The sequence below is a fragment of the Lemur catta genome, chromosome 1 (assembly GCF_020740605.2).
Source record: "Lemur catta isolate mLemCat1 chromosome 1, mLemCat1.pri, whole genome shotgun sequence".
NCBI classification, from domain to species: domain Eukaryota; kingdom Metazoa; phylum Chordata; class Mammalia; order Primates; family Lemuridae; genus Lemur; species Lemur catta.
Window position 1 is genome coordinate 83138562 of NC_059128.1, and position 26414 is coordinate 83164975.

Sequence of the window (26414 nt, forward strand, 5' to 3'; positions counted from 1 at the left end):
ACTGCTGCTTCTTAGCTCCAGGTTGTCATCTCTCTTTCAGATACCTTTGGGATCAGCATTCTTACCACTGAACATATGTATACACATACACATGTATGTGTGTGTATTTCCATTCTTGAGGCTAGGGCAACAAAATGGCATCTGTCTAGTTGGGGCCCTAATTCGTAGCTATCTTCCTTTCAAAACTAAACATTTCAGCTTTTAAAAGAAAAATTTATTAAGAAATTCCAACAAGTTGCACTTTTTTGATAAAATGGGTTTTGGCCAGAATTATTTTTTTTTGCAGCACTCAGTGAGATGAGAACTGCTTTATGAGAACTACCAAGTGTTTCTCAGTCTGCAAAGTGTGTGTATTTAATTTTATTCTTTTAATTTATATTTCAGTGTTATTAATAGAGAGCTTAAACAATCTTACTTCTAGGCTGATAATCGGAAGAGACATAAAGAAGAAAATAATGATCATCTCGATGACTTTAAAGCTGCAGAACATGCTTGGCAGAAACACAAGCAGCTCAATGAATCTATTATTGTTGCACTTTTCCAGGGTCAATTCAAATCCACAGTACAGTGCCTCACCTGTCATAAAAAGTCTAGGACATTTGAGGCCTTCATGTATTTGTCTCTACCACTAGCATCCACAAGTAAATGTACATTACAGGTAAGTTTAAGCTAGAAAATGATTTGTTGGATAACAATGCTGTGTATATGGAGACAGAGTGGTACTTATTCAGGAATTTCTGGTCTTTAGCCCTATAAACATTTTATAGGTAAAACTGACACAAATTTTTTTAATTAAGCCTTTGTAGATTAGAAAGAATTAGAAGTTTTTCTGTTTTTTACAGATGTCTTTCTATTATATTCTTCCAGAGTTGATAAGTAATGTTTTTAAAAGTTTGTATTTTTAGGAAGACTTAAAAGTTAATTTGGAAAGTTGTATGTTGACTTTAACTTAGGTCTGCTTTTTATAAGCATTTGCTGTACCTGGAGATACCAAGTAATTATCCTGTTTTTCACACATCAACAATGTGATTTTTATACTAGTTTGTCGATACCTTCAGTCTTAGCTTCCTGCAGAATGTCATTTCCTCCAGCAAGTCTTCCCCGAGTTACCAGGTGCAGGTTAGGGATCTTTCCTGTGTGCTATCATGAGACATAGAACTTCTTCCCTCCACCATAGGTAGCACTCACTCACCACACTCTACATTAGAATTGTGTCTACATCCTCAGTAGATCAGAAACTTTGTAAGGGCAGGAACTCTTGTTGTAGTTTATTTTTGTATCCCTAGTGTCTGCAGTGACTTGTTGAATAGGTTCTCTTTGATACTGTGTTGAAAAAATGAATTTATGAGTATCTGCTACTTTTTTGCCAGGATTGCCTTAGATTATTTTCCAAAGAAGAAAAACTCACAGATAACAACAGATTTTACTGCAGTCATTGCAGAGCTCGGCGGGATTCTCTAAAAAAGATAGAAATCTGGAAGTTGCCACCTGTGCTTTTAGTTCATCTGAAACGGTAAAAGGGAAAATTTTTCTTCCTGTTCAGTAAAATTTAGATCAAGGAATTCTAAGCCTTGTGTAATTTGTACTTATTGTACTACCTGCTAAGGGTACATAACACAGGAAGATTATCTGGTTAGGGTAGCTCTGGGGAAATAAGACAGAAATGATGAGATTCTATTAGTTCACCTTAGTGTTTTCAATACCAGAGCAAAATAGCAATACCACTACTACTTGTAATTCCTTGTGATTCAGTTTCTTAAAAAAAACAACAAAAAAAACAGTGACACTAAATTATTACATTTCAGATATAAGAATCTTAAATCATTACAAAACATCAAGTGACTATGTATAAAATGTCTTACTTACAGTGTAATTCTAACACAAATGTAACATGCAAATCAGCAAACTAAGCATAACAGATTTATGTGTTAAAAATGAAATTTATGATTTTTTTAGAGTATAATTTTAAAGATAAAATATGCTAATGGTGCCTAAGTGTAAGCATAGTTTTGTCCAGATTTTTCCAATAGATGAAAGATCTGGTCCTGTAGTAGAAGGAATAATGGCAAGAGTTATAAAACACCAAACGTTTTGTCTTTATGTAATCCTTCTGTGTACTGATGACTCTGCATCGATTTTTTGAAAACTTTTTAAAAGGAAGTTTCACCTTTTTATTGAACTATAATTTTTGTTTCAAAGAAAGCATCCCTGTTTTACTTGAAATTTGTTTTATCTTATATTATTGGAGATTCTTAGTTACATTAATTTCAACATTGATATGTTCAGATTTCTCATGTAAATTTTTTTTAACAAAAGGTTATTCTTTCTGTCGTCCCTTTCTTACTCTTAAGGATTGTGGAGGTACAGATAAACATTCTGTAAACATTTGTTCTGTTAACATTTTTAATGGTGAATATTATTCTTGGAGGATATCCAAAAATATGTGTAGTTCAGAATTCAGATTTTTAAAAATAATTCTGAAATAACCATATTACACCAACCAAAATACTATTATGTCAGTCATTAGTCTACCTACTGACAATTTCTGGCTCTCGTTTCCCAGAAGTACAGGCTTAAATCTAGAGCAGCTCTCCTTAGTCTGTCCTCTGTGCTTTTGCAGTGACTAACATTATAAACAGATGAGTCTTCTACAAAGGGAAAACCCACATAACAGTTGTCGCTGCCATCTGACCAGGGCCATGTCATTTAATGTGTCTGTGCCTCAGTTTCCTCATTTGTAAAACGGAAATGAAACTAAATGTCCTTACCAGGTTCCTCCACTGCTAAAATTCTCAGTCTTTGTACTTAATGGATGTTATGGTCCCAGCTAAAAACCTGCATGTCTTTCTCCATCAGAATAATTGTTGTAATATTTTCTTCTGCAGTTTTTCCTATGATGGCAGGTGGAAGCAAAAATTACAGACATCTGTGGACTTTCCATTAGAAAATCTTGACTTGTCACAATATGTTATTGGTCCAAAGAACAATTTGAAGAAATATAACTTGTTTTCTGTTTCAGTAAGTATCTCCTTCAACTAAAGACTTCTTGTTTCAAAGCAAACTAAGCAAAACCACCAGGAGTTTTCCCATAGTAAGAACAACATAAATTGCTATTTAGAATATATCCATTTCAAAGCTTTAAGCTGAATTGATTTTTCTGTCTTGTTTGGCACAGAATCACTACGGCGGGCTGGATGGAGGCCACTACACTGCCTACTGTAAAAATGCAGCAAGACAGCGGTGGTTTAAGTTTGATGATCATGAAGTTTCTGATATCTCCGTTTTGTCTGTGAAATCTTCAGCTGCTTATATCCTCTTTTATACTTCATTGGGACCACGAGCAACTGATGTAGCCACATAAAGAGACATAGGTTATAAGCTAGTTATCTTTTAAAAGTCTCAGCAACACAACTCTTGAAATGCTTATAAAGACAATGGATAGCTGTAGCCGGCCACGTAGAGGAATCCTAGGACAGTGGGAGCTGTGTTACTAGTACCATATAATTCAGGTCAGTGCTATTATTAAAAACTGACAAATAACATTTAACAAGTATTGCAGTAAGCATCCCTTACAGGTACCATTTATTTCAAAACAACTTTTTTAGTCTGCTCCAAAGTTAAAATAATTAACTAGCTAAGCATTATTATTCTACTAATCTCAAAACCATTGTATCCCCTTTTTTCCCTTTTCACTGTTACAGCCTTTTTACATTTCTAAATCCCAGCTTGATGTACTATGAATACTCCAGAATGCTGTAAAGCAGACAGGCATGTACGTGTACATATTTATTGCACACTTGCACATCAAATCGATGTACATGGTTTAACATGTGGTCCTTTTGTGAAGCCTAGAACTCAGAAGATTGCTTTTTTTTTTTTTTTTTGGCCTATTCTGAGTAACTGCAGTGCTTTCTTAGGGAAATGACAGGGCAAAGCTATTTTTTCTGTTGGCTTTGGGCTGTATTTGTGCACTAAATCTTTATTCTAAAAAAATAAATGGAAACTTTCTTTAATTCTTTTAAAATGAGAATTTCATTTATACCTGCATTAAAATCTTTATGAGAAAATAATGTTGTATTATCAAACATAGGACAATAGAACCATAGATTTTATACAATACACACACTATATATACCACACTTTATCCCACCAGATTGATTTTAAATTTAGTGCACTTATCCTGTTGAATCGGGACTCAATTCCATTGTTCTTTCAACTTGACACTAGAACTCCGTATTAGCACTTCTGATTCTCAGAGTTGGAAGTCAAAGATATAACTTAATACCCAGACTCATTCTTTCCGGAGTAGCAGAGTCCTCAAAGATTCTTTAGAATTGAGAATATTAATTCTTAAGGTAAAAAGGGATAGCAGAGTGAATTATGCGTTATGTACAGTATGAACCACATCTTTACAGAGTGATATATTAAAAGAGATAAAGGAGCTTGGAATTTATCATTTACCTCAGGGACTCAGCTGCTGTATACGAAGTCAAACACTCCATATAAAAATACGATGCTAAAATGCTTCTGAAAGTTGTCACCATTAGCAGATTCTCAGGAAGAAGATTAAAGGATGGGTTTTAAATTGTGAAGTTGTCTCGTCAACTTTTCATGTTTTACAATTAGTCTAAGACAACATCTTGATTAAATTGTTGTATCAATTAAATATTTTCAGATCACATTCTTAAGTTCACAGAGCCATTTGAACAAAACTTATTTTTGTTTAACTCCATGAAGTATCTTGGAAAATAATTTGTTGAATATATACAATTATGAGATATTTTATGATAGAAATCCACACTAATAAACATTGAATTTTGAAACTTGAACTCCATCTGTAATCTACAGTGCTTTGAAGGCCTTTATCCATTAGTATTACCCTATCTTCACACTGCGTTTTTCAATCTTCTTTGCTATAGACTTACCTTATAAAAGGTTGCACTATATGTTAGAAAAACTTAAAAATGTTAGTGATGCAAGTAAGTTGTAAGAGTTTAATGACAATGGAAAACTTTACAACCAGTTTCTGATTGCTTGTTTTGTAGTATTGAGGAAACACCATTTTCCTAGCTCTTGCATTTTTGTATAGGTATAGAAAAGGGCTGGCAGCTATAGAACAGGAGATACGCTGTAGCGGTTTGAACTGAAGTATCTGGAATCTCACTGACTCGTGTGTCGTCAAAGCTGTACCAGGCCTGGGTGACGGAGTTCTTGCAGAAAGCAGTGTAGTGGCCACCATCCAGATCGCCAAAGTGGTTCTAGGGGAGGAAGGAATGTCAGACTTAGTATTCACATGCAAACGCTCTAATTACTGGAACAAAAAAGATAGGGCCAAAAAATGCTTTTTAAATTGTCCCTTATACTAAATTTAAAAAGAAGAGAATTTTGTTAAACTATATATACAGCCTATTATTTTTCATTTCATTGGAATTGCTTAGATGTTGTGCCCACTATTTAACATCTGTGAGGGAGTAGCACAGTATTTGGAAGCATCTGATAAATATTTATCAGTTAATATTTACTCAACACTTAATGTACATTAACTATTAAATATTAAAGGAAATTTTAAAAGAAGTCTTCTTTCCTAAACTTTTAATTTTAAGGATAGGCTAAGACACAAAAAGACATTTAACATTGTACTAAGACAGTTAAACAACTGCATATCGCTATAGCACAAGTTGAGGGGTCTGTGTAATAACAACTCTCTCAAGCATCTCGGGTCCAAAAAAGAGTAAGTCCCATTCTCTTTTTCTATGTCTTTTCCTAACCTTTCTTTGGAGGTGGTATGGCATACTACAGGGGTCAGCAAACCACGGCTCATGAGTAAAATCCAGCCTGTTTTAGCATGGCTCTTAAGAATGGGTTTTATATATTTTTTCCTCTACTTGTGATTTTTCCAAGCAGAGCATTTTATATTTTTATATGGTTAAAAAAATCCAAATAAGAGTTTATTTGCATATAAAAATTGTATAAAATTCAAATGTCAATGTCCTTAAAGTTTTATGAGAACACAGCCATGCTCATTTGTTCAGTGGCTGCTTTAAATACTACAACAGTAAAATTAAATAGTTGCAACAGAGACCATATGGCCTACAAAGCCTAAATTATTTACTATCTGGCCTTTTATAGAATAAGTTTGCTGTCCCTTGATGTAGGTGGAAGAAAATGGTTTATTCGTTTATTTAGCGGTGAGGTCTTGGCTATGTTGCCCAGGCTGGACGTGAACTCCTGGGCACAAGCAATCCTCCCTTCTTAGCCTCCCAAGTAGCTGGACTATAGGCATGTGCCAGTGCACCTGACTTGGAAATGGATTTTTATAGTCAATTTCACCTGTGAAGTCAGGTATATTACTACTCAGTGACCTCAGTGACATCAATCTTTCTGAGCTTTAATTTCTCATCTATTAACATGGGAATAAAACGTGTCTTATACAGCTATTATTAGATATCTCATGTATTACAGAGCTAGCACATGGGAGCTTCTTATTAAATGTTCCCTTAGACCTTCATCTATCCCACCTCTCTTCTTTACATGTAATAAAAATATCCCTAAATGGACATTTAAAAGATCCAGGTTCTGGTCCTGGTCCTTGCCATGTGACCTTAAGCTAACAACATCGGCTTCCTTATGTAAAAAATGGTGCCCACAATAGCATGATGTACTCTACTCATCAGGGAAATGCAAATCAAAACCACAATGAGATATCACTTAACTCCAGTGAGAATGGCCTTTATCGAAAAGTCCCAAAACAGTACATGTTGGCGTGGATGTGGAGAGACAGGAACACTCATATACTGCTGGTGGGACTGCAAACTAGTGCAATCCCTCTGGAAAGCATTATGGAGACACCGTGAACAGATACAAGTAGACCTACCATTGATCCAGCAATCCTATTATTGGGCATCTACCCAAAAGAACAAAAGACATTCTATAAAAAAGACATCTGCACCCGAATGTTTATAGCAGCACAATTCACAATTGCAAAGATGTGGAAACAACCCAAGTGCCCATCAATACATGAGTGGATTAGTAAAATGTGGTATATGCATACCATGGAGTATTACTCAGCTATAAGAAATAACACTGATATTGAATCTCTTTTGTTCTCCTGGAAAGAGTTGGAACTTTCTAGAAGTTGGATACTTCTAGTAATTGAAGTATCCCAAGAATGGAAAAATAAGCACCACATGTACTCACCAGCAAATTGGTTTCCCTGATCATCACCTAAGTGCACACTTGGGAATAACACCAATTGGGTGTTGGACAGATGGGGGGTGGGGGGAGGAGATGGGTGTATACCTACATAATGAGTGCGATGCGCACTGTCTGGGGAATGGACATGCTTGAAGCTCTGACTCGGGGTGGGGGGGCATGGGCAATATACATAACCTGAACTTTTGTACCCCTATAATAAGCTGAAATAAATAATAAAAATAAAATAGTGTGATGTAATTCAATTGAGAAAAAAGCCTCTGGTAGATGTGTAGTACCCAGATGAAGTCATGAAGTCATGTTCTGAAATATTTAGACCCCACAGCTAGAATATTCAGTTTTGATGAATTAATGTTAAAAATATTTTGACATAATGAAAGAGCAAAACATCTTTCTGGACTTCCATTTCCAGCAATTGTGGCAGACATTTTCCTAGCCTGGAAGCCTTACTATTAATAAACTGTAAGGGATGCTGGATAAAACATAGTAAACGCTGTTTGAAATGTATAGCTGACTTTGAAGATGGCATGGTAAGGGTAATCCCTAGGGACCCAGACAAGAAATTTAAGAATAGCGTTGTGTGTGGCTGATGCCCTGTGACTGCCTAGGATTAAAGATAGTCCCTGGTCTTTGTAACCAGGGTGCTTGGGTCTTAAAGGTCACACAAGGTCACACACCTTGGCCCTTTCAAGGTGAGAAGGTGGATTGAGATCCACATTTGAAGCTAGGACCTTTAAAGAGATTCACTCTCAATGAAAGGATAAACTAAAAGAAACAAATGTACCCTCTAGTGCTTGTGTTAGCTTGGACTCTGGGTACAGAGAATAAAAGTCATTCCTGGGAATTGCTTACCACAGACCTGCCTTCTCACCACTTTGGGAATCAAATTTACAGTACCTGTGTGGTCTGGGAATCCTGGGAATATGAAAAATATTTCTGGGGTTTTGGCAGAAAGAAACAATCTCTTTCTGAATTGATACACCTTCACTCAGGCTGGACAGGATATCCACATATAAGACCCCAATGAAGTTGAGCTCACAACTCAAAATAACAATATACAAGGAAACAATTCACCATAAGTAAAAGTCGGAAGGCAATAAATTGCAAGATTAAACCCCCAAGGATAATAGAATTATCAATATAGAGACTACAAATAAAGTATATTTAAGGACATTTAAGAGAAAGAAACGAACTTTGAAAAGTAAATAGAACTTCCAGAAATAAAAAATTCAGTACAGTCAGCCCTCCATTTCTGCAGCTTCCATGAAATCCACCAACCATGGATGGAAAATATTTGGAGGGAAAAAATTTACAAATACAAATAAAAGAAACTAACAACTATTTACATACAATTTACATTATATTAGGTGTAAGTAATCTAGAGATGATTTCAAGTATATGGGAGGATATGCATAGGTTACATGCAAATACTATGCCATTTTATATAAAGGACTTGAGCCTCCCTACAGATGTTGGTGTCCACAGGGGTCCTGGAACCAATCCCCCCAGATACTGAGTTACAACTGTACTGGAAATTAAAAATTTAGTGGACAGATTAGTACATAGAATTAAAGAGAATGAATAAACTGTAAAATTGAAGCTAGGGGAATTACCACGAATGAAGTAGTGATGGAAAATATGGGTTAGGAAGCATGGAAAATTGAATGAAAAGATTTGGCATATGTCTAGTAGATTCTAGGAGAGGAGAATGGAGAGTACAGGAGCAAGGCACTATTAAAAGTTATAATGTTTGAAAATGATTAATGAAAGACGTGAATCTTCAAATTTAAGAAATGCAGTGGGTGGGCATGGTGGTGCATACATGTACTCCCAGTTGCTTGGGAGGCTGAGGCAAGAGGATCACTCAAGCCCAAGAGTTTGAGGTTGCTGTGACTTACGATGATGCCACTGCACTCCAGCCTGGGTGACAGAGCAAGACCCTGTCTCAGACAAAAAAAACCCCAGACTGAACCAAGGACAAGTAAAAATACTAAACAACAACACAAGTAAAGGGAAAAATCTTAAAAGCAACCAGACAGAAGACAGTTTACCCACACAAAAAAGACAACCTGCTGGTAGAAGTTTCTATGGCAGCCATAGAAATCAGAAACAATAATACAGCTTCAAAATGATGAAGGAAAATAACTGTCAATCTAGAATTTGATTTCTAGTTAAATTGTATTCGAGAATGAAAGTAAACTAAAGACTTCCAATCAAAGACCAAGAGATTTTAGGATGACAGACCCTCACTGAAAAGTCTACTGAAATAGGTGCCACATGAATAAATGAAGTTGAATAAAGAAGAAGTTATACATACACAAAAAGACTGGTAAAGATCCTGGCAAATGTAAGTCAACATGAACTGTATAAAACTATGTTAAATAATGTTTCCTTTGGAGGCAAAAAAAAAAAAAAAGTTAAAACCAAAATCCCAGAAAACAACAGTATTTTGTTCAATGATCAGAATTGGTTTTTTTTTTTTTTTTATTCTATTTACTTAGCTCATACCAAACTCCTGCCTGGTTCGGGTGAACTTTATAGTAACAGACTGTTGCTAAGGTAACGCTTTGGCATTCAGCTGCTCTCCCCAAGCTGATTTATCCATCATTTGCCAGAGAAATTTAAGTTTTGATCCCCCAACCCAGGTCTGAAACTCAGGTCTGAAATCAAGGCATTGGTAATACCATTAAGTGTTTGCAGCATGGACAAGAGAAGTACGATTCCTGTTCTTACAAACCAGAAGTGTCAAGGCCCCCATAGCATCCTACCATAGAGTGTCCCATTCTTCCGCTCTACAGCATGGACTGCACTGGCATTTACTCGCACAGGTCTGCTTCTCCCTTACGCTGCAAGAGCCAGGAACTCAGGGGCTGTGTCCGTGTTGTTTGCCTCTGTATCTCCAGTGCCTGGCACATAGTAAGTGCTAACATGTATAGATTAACTTAATGTTTGAATGGTCTGTATCAGCCTAAAGACCTGCTTAAGTCCTGCTAGTTTCTACATTGGTTGCAGAGGGAAAGCAAAACTGGTGCTGTTCGCTACCATGGCTTGCAAGTGTTCCCTGGGTCATTGAGTTGGTCTGCAGAATCAGTGTTTTAAGGGCCTTCCATTTGTCTGGGAGGAGAGTATAGAGATCTTGATTGACTTTAGCCTTTAAGTATAGAAGCTGCAATTCTTAGCATAATTGCTAAAGAACCAAAATAAAACGTGTAACTTCCAAAGTTATAGAGGAAAAATAGACTAAAGAAAGTTTTATTGATTTAGTAGTAGGCAAGAACTATGGGGGTAAATGACCAGAGAAATCAGGTTAACATAAAGCACAAAAGAAGATGACAAATCCAAATTTATTACTAGTTGAGATATATGGAAATATACTAGATTCATAAGACAAATATTGACTGGATTTTTAAAATCCAGTTCTATACACTATATAATATTTAGAACTAAGAAAAAGGTAAATTTGAAGAGATAGGAAAAAGATGTACAGGTTGAGCATCCCTTATTACAAATGCTTGGTGCCAGAAATATTTTATTAAATAGATTTCAGATTTTGGAACATTGGCATTATACTTAGCAGTTCAGCATTCCTAATCCAAAAATGCTCCAATAAGCATTTCCTTTGAGCATCATGTTAGTGCTAAAAAAAGTTTCAGATTTTGAAGCATTTCAGGTTTTGTATTTTCAGATTAGGTATGCTTAATCTTTAGTAGATAGACATTACCAAAATAAAGCAGGAGTAGCTATGTAAATATCAGCTAAAATGGACTTTAAGATAAAAGGCATTAAAAGTGATAAAGAAGCTAGGCGCAGTGGCTCATGCCTGTAATTCCAACACTTTGGGAGGCTGAGGCAGGAGGATCACTTGAAGCCAAGAGTTCAAGACGAGCCTGGGCAACATAGCAAGACCTGGTTTCTACCAAAATAAAAATAAAAATAAATTAGCTGGTGTGGTGCCACACATCTATAGTCCTAGCTCCTTGAGAGGCTGAGGCAGGAGGATCACTTGAGACCAGGAGTTTGAGGCTGTAGTAAGCTATGATCATGCCACTGCACTCCAGTTTGGGTGACAGAGTAAGACCCTGTCTCTAAAATTGAGTAAATGAGTGAATGACAGAGTCACTTCATAGTGAGAAAAAGTTTTAAGTCACCAAAAGGTTATAATTCTAAACTGCTATGCACCTAATAAAATAGATTTGTAGGGGAAAAAACATAATTATAGGAAAGTTTTGACAAGTCTACCATCATAATGGAAGATTAACACATTTCTTTCAATTATTGATCAAACAGACGAAAAAGTTAGTAAAGATGTAACTTTGAAAATATATACACTTAACTTACATAACAAAGAATCTGACTCCTAAAATAAAAATACAGTCTCAACAAATGTAAAAGAGTTAGTTTAATACAGACCATAGTCTTTGAACACAATATAATAGTAGGCAATACAAAAAGATAGCCTCTCAAAAGTCCTATTTTTGAAAATTAAAAAACTTCTACATAACTTTGTGAATAAGAAATTATGTAAATTAAAATACTTAGAAATAAACAATAATGAAAAACAAAATACAGTGATGTCTGAGATTGTCTTTAAAATAATAAGATTTGGGGAAGAGAAGTAGGTCAGTATTATAAATGAGATGATAATTGTTGAAGCTGGTTGGTGAATGCAGGGGAGTCCATTATATTGACCTTTCTATTTTACATATGTTTAAAATGTTCTATAATTTTTAAAAAAGTGGTAAGGAGTGAAAGTGGCATCTGGAGAGACATTTGTTATTTTAAGTGCTTGTCTGAAAGACTGAATGTTAATGAACTAAGCACACAGTTTAAAACATTAAAACCTAAGCAAATAAAGCCAAAGAAAGTAAAGGGAAAGAAATAATACCATAAGAGAAATAACTAATAAAGCATAAAACAAAGATGTAATGAGGACCAAAAACGCAAAAGTTGGTCTTTTAAGAAGACTTAAATTGGACATCAGTAATAAGATTATTCAAGAGGAAAAGAGGAAAGCAATAAGTAAAATTAGAAATGAAAAAAGATGTAATAGCTACAGATCTGGCATAAATTTTATTAACAAAAACATTTTTAATATCCTGAAACATTTATGCCAACTGAGAACTTAGATAAAATAGATAAATATTCAGAAAATAAGTTACCAAAACTGAAGAACTACAAGCCTGACTAGACCTATAAACATTAGAGAAATTCAATCGGTAGTTAAAAATCTTCTCGCAAATGCACACCATGCCCAGATGAGTTTACAGGTAAATTCTATCAAATCTTCAAGAAACATGTCATTACAGACTTACATAAATTTCTATATAAGAGAAAAGGAGGAAAAGCTCCCTATTTTATGATCTCAGTATAACCTTGTTACCTAAACCAGACAGATAGTATTAAGAAAAAAAAGCACAGACCACTCTCATTCAAGAAGATAAATGTAAAACTCAAAATTTAGTAAACCAAATACAGCAAAATGTCTAAAACAATAAATAATGACCAAATTATATTTATCCTAACAATGCAAGGGTAGTAAAATTAGCAAATCTATAAACGTAATTGACTGTATTAACAGATTAAAAGAGGCTCAGGGACACCACCATAAAATCTCCATTGTGGAAAAATATTTAATAAAGCTCCTTCGCAAACATACACAAAGCTCTTCGAAAAACCAGAATAAAAGGAAGTGTCCATAATCAGAGTGTAGCTACTAAAAACTTAAAGCAAGCATCATTCTTTAAAATTAAGGGCCGGGCGCGGTGGCTCACGCCTGTAATCCTAGCACTCTGGGAGGCCGAGGCGGGTGGATCGCTCGAGGTCAGGAGTTCAAGACCAGCCTGAGCAAGAGCGAGACCTCGTCTCTACTAAAAATAGAAAGAAATTATATGGCCAACTAAAAATCTATATAGAAAAAATTAGCCGGGCATAGTGGTGCATGCCTGTAGTCCCAGCTACCCGGGAGGCTGAGGCAGGAGGATCGCTTGAGCCCAGGAGTTTGAGGTTGCTGCGAGCCAGGCTGACGCCACAGCACTCTAGCCCGGGCAACAGAGTGAGATTCTGTCTCAAAAAAAAAAAAAAACCTGTAAAATGAGACAAAGAAGGTCATTATATAATGATAAAGGGGTGAATTCATCAAAAGGATATAACAATTGCAAATATATATGTACCTAATAGCACAACACCTACATATGTAAAGCAATTATTAAATGACATGAGGGAAGAGATAGACTGCAATCCAACAATTGCAGAGGACATGAATGTTCCATCCACTTTCAACAATGAATAGATCTAAGTGGAAAAAAATCAGTAAAGAAACATTGGACTTGAATTACACTTTAGACCAAATGGACCTAACAGACACATACAGAACATTCCATCCAACAGCAACAGAATACACATTTTTCTCAAGCACACATAGACCATTCTCCAGGATAGATTCATATTTTAGAGGCCACAAAATAAGACTTTAAAATTTTAAAAAAGGATTGAAATCCTATCAAGTATCTTTTCAATACAATGTCATGAAACTAGAAATCAGTAACAGGAGAAATCATGCAAAATTCACAAAGATGTGAAAATTAAACAGCATGCTCCTAAACCACCAATGGGTCAAAGAAGAAATCAAAAAGGAAATCACAAAATACCTTGAGACAAACATAACAGAGCAACACTTAATGGGATACAGAAAAAGCAGTTCCAAGAGGGAAATTTATAGCAATAAATGCCTATATCAGAAAAGAAAGGCATCACACTACCTGACTTCAAAATATGCTGCAAATCTATAGTAACCAAAACAGCATGGTATTGGTATAAAAACAGACACATAGACCAATGGAACAGAATAGAGAACCCAGAAATAAATACATATATTGATAGCGAATTTATTTTTGAAAAAGATACTGAGAACATACAGTGGGGAAAGGACACATGCGTCAAAAAATGGTGCTGGGAAAACTGGATATCCATATGCAGAAGAATGAAACCACACCCCTCTCTCTCACCATATACAAAATTCAACTCAAAATTGATTAAATACTTAAACATAAGACCCCAAACTATAAAATTACTAGAAGAAAATATAGAGGAAACACTTCAGGACATTGGTCTGGGCAAAGATTTTATGACTAAGACTTTAAACACACAGGCAACAAAAACAAAAATACACAAATGGGACTATATTAACCTAAAAAGCTTCTTCACAGCAAAGGAAACAATCGAGAGAGTGACAAGATAACCTGTAGAATGGAAGAAAATATTTGCAAACTATTCATCCAACATGTCTGGACTATCCAGACAAGAAACTCAAACAACTGAACAGCAACAATAATAATATTCCCACTAAAAAGTGGACAAAAGACATGAACAGACATTTCTCAAAAGAAGACATAAATGGCTAATAGGCATATGAGAAAATGTTCAACATCACTAATGATCAGGGAAATGCAAATCAAAACCACCATGAGCTATCATTCCCCACCCCCAGTTGGAATGGCTATTATCAAACAGACAAAAATTAACAACTGATGGCAAGGATGTGGAGAAGAGGGAACTCTTATACACTGTTGGTGGGAATGAAAATTAGTATAGCCATTGTGGAACACAGCACAGAATTTCCTCAAAAAACTAAAGATATAACTACCATAAAATCCAGAAATCCCACTACTAGATACTTATCCAAAGGAAAGGAAATCAGTATACCAAAGGGATCTTTGCACCCCTATTGTAGCACTATTCTTAATAGCCATGATATGGAATCAACCTAAGAGTCCATCAATGGACAAACGGATAAAGAAAATGTGGGGTGTGTGTATGTGTGTGTATAATGAAATACTATTCAGCCATAAAAAAGAATGAACTGTCATTTACAGCAACATGGATGGAAGTGGAGGTCATTCTGTTAAGTGAAATAAAACAGGCACAGAAAGACAAATATTGCATACTCCCACTCATGTGGGGGCTAAAAATGTTGATCTCATGGAGGCAGAGAATAGAATGATGGTTATCAGAAGCTCAGAAGGGTTGAGGGGAAGGATGAAGAGAGGTTGGTTAATGGGTACAAACATACAGTTAGATAGAAGGAGTAAGTCTTAGTGTTCAACAGCACAATCAGGTGACTATAGGTAACAATAATTGTATATTATTTGAATATTTCTTTTTTTTTTTTTTTTGAGACATAGTCTCACTCTGTTGCCTGGGCTAGAGTGCCATGGCATCAGCTTAGCTCACAGCAACCTCAAACTCCTGGGCTCAAGCGATCCTTCTGCCTCAGCCTTCCAAGTAGCTGTGACTACAGGCATTGCGCCACCATACCCATTTAATTTTTTCTATATATTTTTTAGTTGTCCAGATAATTTTTCTATTTTTAGAGACAGGGTTCTTGCTCTTGCTCAGGCTGGTCTCGAACTCCTGAGCTCAAACGCTCCACCTGCCTTGGCCTTCCAGAGTGCAAGGATTACAGGCATGAGCCACCGTGCCTGGCCTATTTGAATATTTCAAAATAGCTAGGAAAGAAGATTTGAAATATTCCCAACTCAAAGAAATGATAAATGTTTGAGGTCATGGATATCCTAAATACTGATTTGATCATCACACATTGTATGCATGTATGAAAATATCACATATACCCTATAAATATGTACAGTTATGTACCAGTGTTTTTAAATTTCAGTAATTCAAAAAAAAATCTCAAATAATCTAATGTTGCACCTCAAAGAACTACAAAAAGAACAAAAAAATGAAGCCCAAAATTAGCAGAAGAAAGGAAATGACAAAGGTCAGAACAGAGGTAAATGAAACAGAGACTAGAAAAACAATAGAAGAAAAATAATCATGGGCCAGTCATGGCAGCTCACTCCTGTAATTCCAGCACTTTGGAAGGCCAAGGTGGGAGAATTGCTTGAAGCCAGGAGTTTGAGGCCAGCCTGGACAACATGGTGAGAACCCTTTCTCTACAAAAAAAAATTAAAAATTATACAGGCATAGTGCCATGTGCCTGTGATTTTAGCTACTCAAGAGGCTGAGGTGGGAGGACTGCTTGAGCCCAGGAATTCAAGGTTACAGTGAGCTATGATCAGGCCATTGGACTCCAGCCTGAGTAACAGAGCAAAACACTCCGTCTCTAACAACAACAAGAAGAACAATCCATTAAAGTAAGAATTGGTCTTTTAAAAAGATAAGCAAAATTGACAAACCTTTAGCTAGGCTAAGAAAAAAAAGAAGACTCAAAGTCAGAAATGAAAGAGGAGACATCACAACTGATAACACAGATACAAAGCACCATAAGAAAGTACTATGGACAATTATATGCCAACAAATTGGATAATCTAGAAGAAATGAACAAATTCCCAGGCACATACAACCTACCATGACTGAATCATAAAGAAATAGAAAATCTGAATAGATCCATAACAAGAAAGAGGATTAAGGGCTGGGCGGGGTGGCTCACGCCTGTAATCCTAGTGCTCTGGGAGGCTGAGGTGGGAGGATTGCTTTAGCTCAGGAGTTCAAGACCAGCCTGAGCAAGAGCGAGACCCTGTCTCTACTAAAAATAGAAAGAAATTAGCTGAACTAAAAATATATAGAAAAAATTAGTAGGGCATGGTGGTGCATGCCTATAATCCCAGCTACTCGGGAGGCTGAGGCAGTAGGATTGCTTGAGCCCAGGAGTTTAAAGTTGCTGTGAGCTAGGCTAACGCCATGGCACTCTAGCCTGGGCAACAGAGTGAGACTCTGTCTCAAAAATAAATAAATAAATAAAGGTAAGAGGATTAAATCAGTAATAAGTCTCCATCAAAGAAATGCTCAGGACCAGATGACTTTACAGCCGAATTCTATCAAACATTTAAAGGACTAATACCAATCCTTCTCAACTCTTCCAAAAAATTAAACCACAGGGAATACTTCTAAACTTTCTTCAGAAGGCCAGCATTACCTTGATACCAAAGCCAGAGAAGGACAGTACAATAAAATTACGGGACAATATACCTGATGAACATAGATACATAGATCCTCAAAAAATACTAGTAAACCAAATTCAACATGTTAAAAGAATAATTCACCATGATACCAGATTTATCCTGGGATGCAAGGATGGCTCGACATATAGAAATCAATAAATGTGATATATTACATTAACAGAATAAAGGGTAAAAACCATATGAGAATCTCAATGGATGAAGAAGAAGCATTTGAAAAAATCCAACACCCTTTCATGATGATTCTCAACAGATTAGGTCTAAAAGGAATGTAACCTCAACACAATAAAGGCCATATATGACAATCCTACAGCTAACATTATACTCAATGATGAAAAGCTGAAAGCTTTTTCTGTAAGATCAGGAACAAGACAAAGATGCTCACTCTCACCACTTTTTTAAAACCAAATAGTACTGGAAGTCCTAGCCAGAGCAATTAGGCAAGAGACAGAAATAAAAGGCATCCTAATAGGAAAAGAAGTGGAATTATGTTTGCTGATGACATGATCTTATATATTGAAAACACTAAAGATTCTACCAAAAAATTATTAGAACTGATAAATGAATTCAGTAAAGTTGCAGGGTAAAAAAATCAACATACAAAAGTCGGTAGCATTTCTATACACTAATAATGAACTTTATCCAAAAGGAAATTAAGAAAACAATCCCATTTACAATAGCAATACCGGCCGGGTGCAGTGACTCACGCCTGTAATCCTAGCACTCTGGGAGGCCGAGGCAGGAGGATCGCTTGAGGTCAGGATTTCGAGAACAGCCTGAGCAAGAGCGAGACCCTGTCTCTACTAAAAAATAGAAATAAATTAACCGGATAACTAAAAATATACAGAAAAAATTAGCCGGGCATGGTGGTGCATGCCTGTAGTCCCAGCGACTTGGGAGGCTGAGGCAGGAGGATCACTTGAGCCCAAGAGTTTGAGGTTGCTGTGAGCAAGGCTGATGCCATGGCACTCTAGCCCTGGGCAACAGAGTGAGACTCTGTCTCAAAAAAACAAAACAAAACAAAACAAAAAACAATAGCAACACCAACAAAAACTACCTAGGTAAAAATTTAACCAAGGGGGTGAAAGATAGTGAAAACTATAAAACATTGATGAAATAAATTAAAGAAAACACAAATAAATGGAAAGATATCCCATGTTTATGGATTGGAAGAATATTGTTAAAATGTCTATACTACCCAAAATGATCTACAGATTCAATACAATCACTATCAAAATTCCAGTGACAGTTTTCACAGAAATAGAAAAAACAATCCTTAAATTCATATGGAATAACAAAAGTCCCTAAATAGCCAAAAGCAAAGAAAAATAAAAAAAAGCAAAAAGAACAAAGCTGGAGGCATTGCACTCCCGATTTCAAAATATATTATAAAGCAATTGTAATAAGAACCGCATGGCACTGGTAAAAAAAAAAAAAACCCAGATATATCAACCAGTGGACCATGCATCTACAGTCAAATGATTTTTGACAAAGGTGCCAAGAACACACAATAGAGAAAGGAGAATCTCTTCAATAAATGGTGTTGAGAAAATTGGATATCCACATTCAGAGCACTGAAATTGAATACTTATAAAAAATCAACTCAAAATGAATTAAAGACAAATATAAGACATGAAACTGTAAAACTACTAGAAGAAAACATAGGAGAAAATCTCTACAACATTGATCCTGGGCGATGAATTTTTGGATATGTAACAAAAGCACAGGCAACAAAAGCAAAAATAGAAGATTGCCTCAAGCTAAAAAGCTTCTGTACAGCATACGAAACAAAGTAGAGATAACCCACAGAATGGGATAATATATTTACAAACCATGTATCTGATAAAGGGTTAATATCCAAAAAAATATAAGGAACTCAGACAACGCAATAACAAGAAAACAAATAACCTGATTAAAAAATGGCAAAGGCCCTGAACAGACATTTCTTAAAAGAAGACATACAATGGCCAACAGATTTGTGGAAAATATGCTCAACACCATGTAATATTAGGGAAATGGAAATTGAAACTACAATGAGATATCACCTCATACCTTCAAGAATGGCAATTATCATAAAGATGAAAGATAAGTGTTGGCCAGGATGTGGAGAAAAGGATCCCTTGTACACTGTTGGTGGGAATGTAAATTAGTACAGCCATTAAGGAAAATGGTACGGAGTTTCCTCAAAAAACTAAAAATAGAGCTCCATATGATCCAGCAATCCTACTTTTGTGTATATATCCAAAGGAATTGAAATAAATATGTTGAAGGGGTATCCACACTCCCATGTTCACGGTAGCATTAGTCACAATTGCAAAGATATGGAATCAACCTAACTGTCCATCAGTGGATAAATGGATAAAGAAAATGTGGTATATATACACAATGGAATACCATTCAGCCTTTAAAAAGAAGGAAATTCTGTCATTTGTGACCACATGGATGAACCTGGAGGATATTATGCTAAGTGAAATAAACCAGGCACAGAAAGACAAATACTGTGTCATTTCACTTATATGTAGAATCTAAAAAAGTCGGCCTCATTGAAAAGAGAATAGTGGTTACCAGAGGCTGGAGTGGGGAGTGAGGAATGAAGAGTTGTTGGTCAAAGGGTACCAAAATTCCGTTAGACAAGAGGAATAAGTTTTTGAAATCTATTGCACAGGAGAGTGACTATAGTCAATGAAATGTGTTACATATTTCAAAATAGCTAAGAATAAATTTCAAATGCCTTACCACAAAAAATTATTAGTAGATGAATTAATGGATATGTTGGCTTGATTTAGTCATTCCACATTGTATACATATAGCAAAACATCACATTGTAGCTCATTAATGTATATAGTTATGATTTGTCAATTAAAAATATTATTAAAAGGCTAATATATCAACATGGATTAATATCATTGAGGGAAAAAAAGCATTTAAAGAAGGATACGGGCCGGGCATGGTGGTTCACGCCTGTAATCCTAGCACTCTGGGAGGCCAAGGTGGGTGGATTGTTTGAGCTCAGGAGTTTGAAACCAGCCTGAGCAAGAGCGAGACCCCATCTCTACTAAAAATAGAAAGAAATTATCTGGCCAACTAAAATATATATAGAGAAAAAATTAGCCGGGCATGGTGGCGAATGCCTGTAGTACCAGCTACTCGGGAGGCTGAGGCAGTAGAATCGTTTAAGCCCAGGAGTTTGAGGTTCCTGTGAGCTAGGCTGATGCCACAGCACTCATTCTAGCCTGGGCAACAAAGCGAGACTCTGTCTCAAAAAAAAAATAAATAAAATAAAATAAAGAAGGATATGATGCCAGATATATAACACATGTAAAATAATACTGCCACTAGGTATAGAAGCATACACTATGGAAAAGAATATACAGGAATAATACACACCTAATTCAGAGTAATGGTTACACCAGGGAGTTGAGAGGAACAGGATCATTAAAGATACAAAGGGGGCTTTGATTTTATCCTGCAATATTTTATTTCTTAACATAGGTTAAGAGCAATGTGAATACTTACTCTATTCAATTTTCTGTGCCTGGAATATTTATAATGTTTAAACAGTTTTTCTAGAAACCAATAATTTGAGGAAGGTTGAAGCAACTAAATATTGTTAGTGTGTGACTGCTATTTTCAAATATTTGAAGGAACATCATGTATAAGAAAAAAATGTGTTCTGCTTTGCTAATATATATGTACAGGCATTTAGCTATAAGCCACATATATATTGCTATTACTGCTTCTGAGGGCAGAACTGAGACAAACAGGAAGAAATGACAAAGAGGAAGGTAGATCTGGGTTCAGTATTACAGAGATGTGTTTAACAATCAGAGGCAGCATTAATGTAGTAATTGTAAGCAGGACGGTTTGGAGCCTGTCTGCCTGGGTTTAGATCTTGGCTTTGCTCTTCGTAGGCAGTATAATTTGGGACAAATTACTTAACTTCTCTGTGTCTGTTTCCATTCGTAAAATGGGGATAATAATAGTCCCTGACTCATGGGGCTATAATAAGGATTAAATTGTTGATTTTTTGTAAAGTGCTTAGAACAGTGCCTGTTACATAGCAAGCACTATATAAGTGTGTGTAAAATAAATCTAACAAACTATCTGGCAGATAAAGGGACTGCCTTGAAAATCAGCAGTAAACTCTTGAAGGGCTCATGCAAAGGCTGGATAAATCTCTTAAAGATGATGCAGAGGTATCCTTCCCTTTTAGTCTAGATGTACACTTCTCAAACTTCAGTATGCACACAAATCACACAGGGATCTTGCTAAAATGCATATTCTAAGTCAGCAAGTCGGGGTTGGGGTCTGAGAGTCTTTATTTCTAAGAGATGGTACCAATGAATGCTACAGCTCTCCTCGGACCTCACCTTGAGTAGCAAAGCTCTAGATGGTTGTTTTCCTATTGTCATAGGCCAGGATTTCAAAGATGTTTAGTTCTAATCTCTGATGAATCATCAATTTGCAGTCAATTCTAAATATATTTCTCTTTCAAAACCAATTTCTGGCCCCTCAATTAACTCATAATTATTTAATTACTAAAAGGACTAACAATTTATAGGTGGCTTGGGTGACTCTTTTTATATAAATATATATCTTTCCCTAATGCAGATAATTACATTTTTTCATATAAATCCAGCTTTTTATTATTTGGATTTTCCTTTTTTTTGAGACAGTGTCTCACTCTCTTGCCTGGGCTAGAGTGCTGTGGCGTCAGCCTAGCTCACAGCAACCTCAAACTCCTGGGCTTAAGCGATCCTACTGCCTCAGCCTCCCGAGTAGCTGGGACTACAGGCGTGCGCCACCATGCCCGGCTAATTTTTTCTACTTTTAGTTGTTTGGCTAATTTCTTTCTATTTATAGTAGAGATGGGGTCTCACTCTTGCTCAGGCTGGTCTTGAACTCCTGAGCTCAAGCAATCCTCCCACCTCGGCCTGCCAGAGTGCTAGGATTACAGGTGTGAGCCACCGCACCCGGCCTATTTGGATTTTCTTAAAGCAGAAATACCTATAATGAGAAATTAAAAGAATAAAATATAGGGGAGGCAGTTCTTGTCCTGTTTTGGAATTCATGTAGGAGCTATATTTGAAATGACAGAGAAGAGAATGCCACTCTAAATAACCAAGTAGGGGAGTGAGAAAAGAAAAACCATATCTTGGTGGAGGATAAGTTGGAAAGGAGGTGGCTTGAAGTGAAAAGAAAAAATAGAAAACTGATCATTTTTAAATGTTTGGAGGTATAGTTCTGAGAGATGTTAATGAGGAAGGCCAGTGGGATTAACATTTTAGAATATATTCATTCAACAATAAGCTGAATAGGCAAATTAGACTTCAGTAGGTCAGAGGACCCTGGCGAATCATAGTGGGCTCTGGTGGGAGCCTCATCCTTCTGACATAGCACAACTGGACCTCCAAGTACGACCTGAAATCTGAGTGTATTCTGAACAGATCTTTCACACCACGATCCAGAGCGAAAACCTAGAGAATGTCATGCTACGTGGGGATGGTTGATATGAGAAGTTCTGGTGATTTGGTTTGAATTATACGCCACACTTTTTTCCTTCAGGGAAGCCTCATTGATCACAGTTGACTTAGAGCCAAAGGGACTTCCAGAGTTTTTCTAGGATTGGCTGCACACATGCATTGAATCTTGCAACTGTGACATCCATAACTAGTGCTTTGGGGCTTTGGCCACAGAGTGGTTCATGATTATTCAACATAAAACTATTAGAACCAACTTCTGTTGCTGCCTCTAGGAACACAACTTGCAAATGTCCCTAGATCTGAAATAGCCACTGGTAGGGGGGATGGGAGGAAGCAGTGAACAGGACATTTTATTTTTTCACTGCTCTACTGTTCTAGGTCAAAGCAGGACATTTCTAGGCTCTATATTCTGTTTTTTAAAGTAAGGTACGGAAGTCAGGGAGAGATAGAAGGAGTAGGAATTCAAGCAGATAACTGTAGAGTTTTCTTTAAAATTGTGTTACTTTAAATAGTTTAGTATTTTACTCACCACCACTGCACATAGGTTGTATTTAGGATGTTTCCGGAAAATTGGACAAATGTAAGGAGTGAGGTCCAAGTTAGTGAGTGGGTAATGAATATGTGTTCTCAGCTTCCTTTTCATCGTACCCTGAATGTCGAACCTGGGGAAATAAATGTGTGAAATACAAAGTAAGCTTGTGAACCACTTATGAATGAAGTCTACATACTTTGGCAAATTCCAAGTACAGTTAAAAGTAATTTCTTGGAAAGATTATTTGGCACAGAACTGTAGACAAATTACTTTTTTCGTATCTAAATATATTTAGAAACACCACATCCATAAGCCTCACCAAAACCGAGGCTGGAGTGGGCCAGGAGTTTGAGTCAGGGAGTGAGATCTAAAGATCTAGTGGGGGGAGAAAAAGAAAGGGATGAGCAAGGTCGGATGGGGGAGTGGAAACCCTATTGCTAACCTCCTGAGGACTGTGTCCCAGCTGAGGCTATTCATGCTGATCAAGTTGGCTCGGCTTTTCCTTATTATCTTGATTTTAGCACATGTCTTGACAATGTCCTGGTTTCAAGGTCTGAGGTTTTAATATAAAGTTTTAATAAGAAAACTTTGTGAAAATCTTTCATCTTCTGTATTGTTACATAGATCAGAAGTTCCCAAATCTAGGCTAGTATCAGAATAAAGAGATTTTAAATTTTTTTTTTTTAAATTATGTTTGTTTTGGGAAAATGGTTGATTTAGGTATGAGGCAGGGAATTAGTAGGTGAGCCTGAGATATTCTTGTGCCAGAAAGCAAGAAACCTTGCTCACAAAAACCAAGGGAATAGCATATGACCCAGCAAGTCCATACCTAGGTATCATTCCAAATGAAACAAAGAATCATGTCCACATAAAAACCTGTATGCTAGTTTATAGAAGCTGTGTTCATAACTGCCAATAACTGGAAACTACCCAAATGTCCACCAGCTGGTGGATGGATGAATTATGGTACATTCATAAAAAGGGATAATATACAGCAATAAAAAGGAAAGAACTAATACATGCAACAACATGGGTTAATCTCAAAAGTATTGTGCTAAGTGGAAGAAGCCAAAACCAAAAGGCTTTATGTAGTATCACATAGGACATTCTGGAAAAGGCAAAACTATAGGGATGAAAATCAGATCAGCAATTTCCAGGGGCTTAGGATGATGGAGGGGAATGATTATAAAGGAGCATAAGAGAAATTTCTAGGGTGATGGAAACAGTCTCTATGTTGGTTGTAATGGGTACATGACTGCATGCATTTATAAAAAAAATTTTTTTTTTAATTTTTTGAGACAGAGTCTCGCTTTGTTGTCCGGGCTAGAGTGAGTGCCATGGCATCAGCCTAGCTCACAGCAACCTCAAATTCCTGGGCTTAAGCAATCCTACTGCCTCAGCCTCCCGGGTAACTGGGACTACATGCATGCGCTACCATGCCCAGTTGATTTTTTCTATATATATTTTTAGTTGGCCAGATAATTTCTTTCTAGTTTTAGTAGAGATGGGGTCTCGCTCTTGCTCAGGCTGGTCTCGAACTCCTGACCTCAAGAGATCCACCTGCCTCGGCCTCCCAGAGTGCTAGGATTACAGGCGTGAGCCACCACTCCCGGCCTATCAAAATTAATAGAACTGTACACCTAAAAAGGATACATTTTACATAAATATACTTTAATAAAGTCATGAGGTCACAGGAGCTGGTTTCAAGGGGGTCCCACTGGCCAATTTTGAACAATTTGAACACCAAAAACAATGAGAGACTTCCGGCTTCCAGTTCCACATGTAAGGAACTTGGAGGTTGCTGTTCTGTCCTAACCACAAGTAAAAAGATGAACTGAAAAATCAACAGCTCTTGGATGTGGAAGAGAAGTGAGGTCACAGGACAAACAATGGTCCCCAAAATTAGAGAGACAGACAAATACAGAGAATCACAACTTACCAGACCAGGAACTGCTGAGCAGAAATCTCTAAGGGAACCAGCGTAGGCAGGAAAACCAGAACTGTAACTGATGAATTACTGGAGGCTCAGTGTGGACAAGTCTGAGAGTTAAAAACTGCAGAGGACCTGGTCACAGAGGGCCCACAATTTTGTACGTTTTACCTCCAGGAGCCTAATCAGGTTATGACAGTAAATATCAGAGAAAAACGCCTTCATGCTTCCGGCAAGAAGAAGGGAACAGGAACCATTTTGAAATATGCCAGAGCACTCCGCTCTCCTTAGTGAAGTCTACTCTCCGGAGAAACTAGTTAACCAGAGCCCAACCTGCTGGGGTTTTATCAGAGCCCAGCTGACCTGGGGGAAAGGAAACACCCAGCTCCAGCCCACTCTAATCATCATGTCTCACCGAGGGGGGTGGGGGTGGAAGGATTGAGAAGCACTTGTGAAGTTCACAGGCTAGACGCATTGGCTCATTAAAAGACTGAGACCTAATCATAGTATTACAGAATGCTTCCCCTCCCCCCTCACCTTACCACCACATTAAGGCCTATTTACAGCAGTTCTCTTTACCCAGTACATCATGTCTACCTATCAAGAAAAAATTACAAAGCATACTAAAGGCAAAAAACAGTTTGAAGAGACAGAGTAAGTATCAGAACCAGACGGGGCAGGGATGTGATCATTTACAACTGATTAACATGCTAAGGACTCTAATGGACAAAGTAGACAGCATGTAAGAACAGGTGGCCATTGTAAGCAGAGACATGGAAATCCTAACAATGAACCAAAAAGAAATGCTAGAGGTCAAAAACAGTGTAACAGAAATGAAGAATGCCTTTGATGGGCTCATTAGCAGACAGGATACAGCTGAAGACTCTCTGAACTTGAGGAATCTCAATAGAAACCTTCAAAGCTGGAAAGCAAAGCTAAAAAAGACTGAAAAAAGCAAAACAATATCCAAGTACTACGGGACAACTACAAAGGTGTATCATTTGTGTAATGGGAATAACAAAAGGAGATAAAGGAGAAAAGAACAAAAGAAATACTTGAAGCAATAATGACTGAGAATTTTCCCAAATTAATGCGAGACACCAAACCACATTCATGGAGCTCAGAGAACAACAAGCAGGATAAATGCCAGGAAAGTACACCTAGGCATATCATTTTCAAACTGCAGAATATCAAATAAAGAAAAAAATCCTAAAAGAAGCTGGTGGGGAGTAGGGAACCTTACCTATAGAGGAGCAAAGATAAGAATTACATTGAACTCC

At 36.8% G+C, this 26414-nt stretch overlaps 2 protein-coding genes across 6 annotated transcripts in view; one reads left to right on the forward strand and one right to left on the reverse strand.

The window, feature by feature from the left end:
- The window catches only part of USP8 (ubiquitin specific peptidase 8), a 58631-nt gene extending 54564 nt beyond the window's left edge, over positions 1 to 4067 (forward strand). For all 5 annotated transcript variants that reach the window (XM_045529122.1, XM_045529090.1, XM_045529099.1 and 2 more), the window contains 4 exons: positions 422 to 658; positions 1371 to 1513; positions 2886 to 3018; positions 3176 to 4067. In XM_045529122.1, coding sequence (XP_045385078.1) covers positions 422 to 658; positions 1371 to 1513; positions 2886 to 3018; positions 3176 to 3361 — 699 coding nt within the window. In that variant the 3' untranslated portion in view covers positions 3362 to 4067. The remainder of the gene's footprint in view (positions 1 to 421; positions 659 to 1370; positions 1514 to 2885; positions 3019 to 3175) is intronic.
- A 908-nt stretch (positions 4068 to 4975) lies between these two features.
- USP50 (ubiquitin specific peptidase 50) overlaps positions 4976 to 26414 on the reverse strand; it is a 35664-nt gene continuing 14225 nt past the window's right edge. Inside the window, exons 6-7 of the mRNA XM_045529134.1 lie at positions 23202 to 23334; positions 4976 to 5258 (exon numbers count right to left, since the gene is read on the reverse strand). Coding sequence (XP_045385090.1) covers positions 5067 to 5258; positions 23202 to 23334 — 325 coding nt within the window. The 3' untranslated portion in view covers positions 4976 to 5066. The remainder of the gene's footprint in view (positions 5259 to 23201; positions 23335 to 26414) is intronic.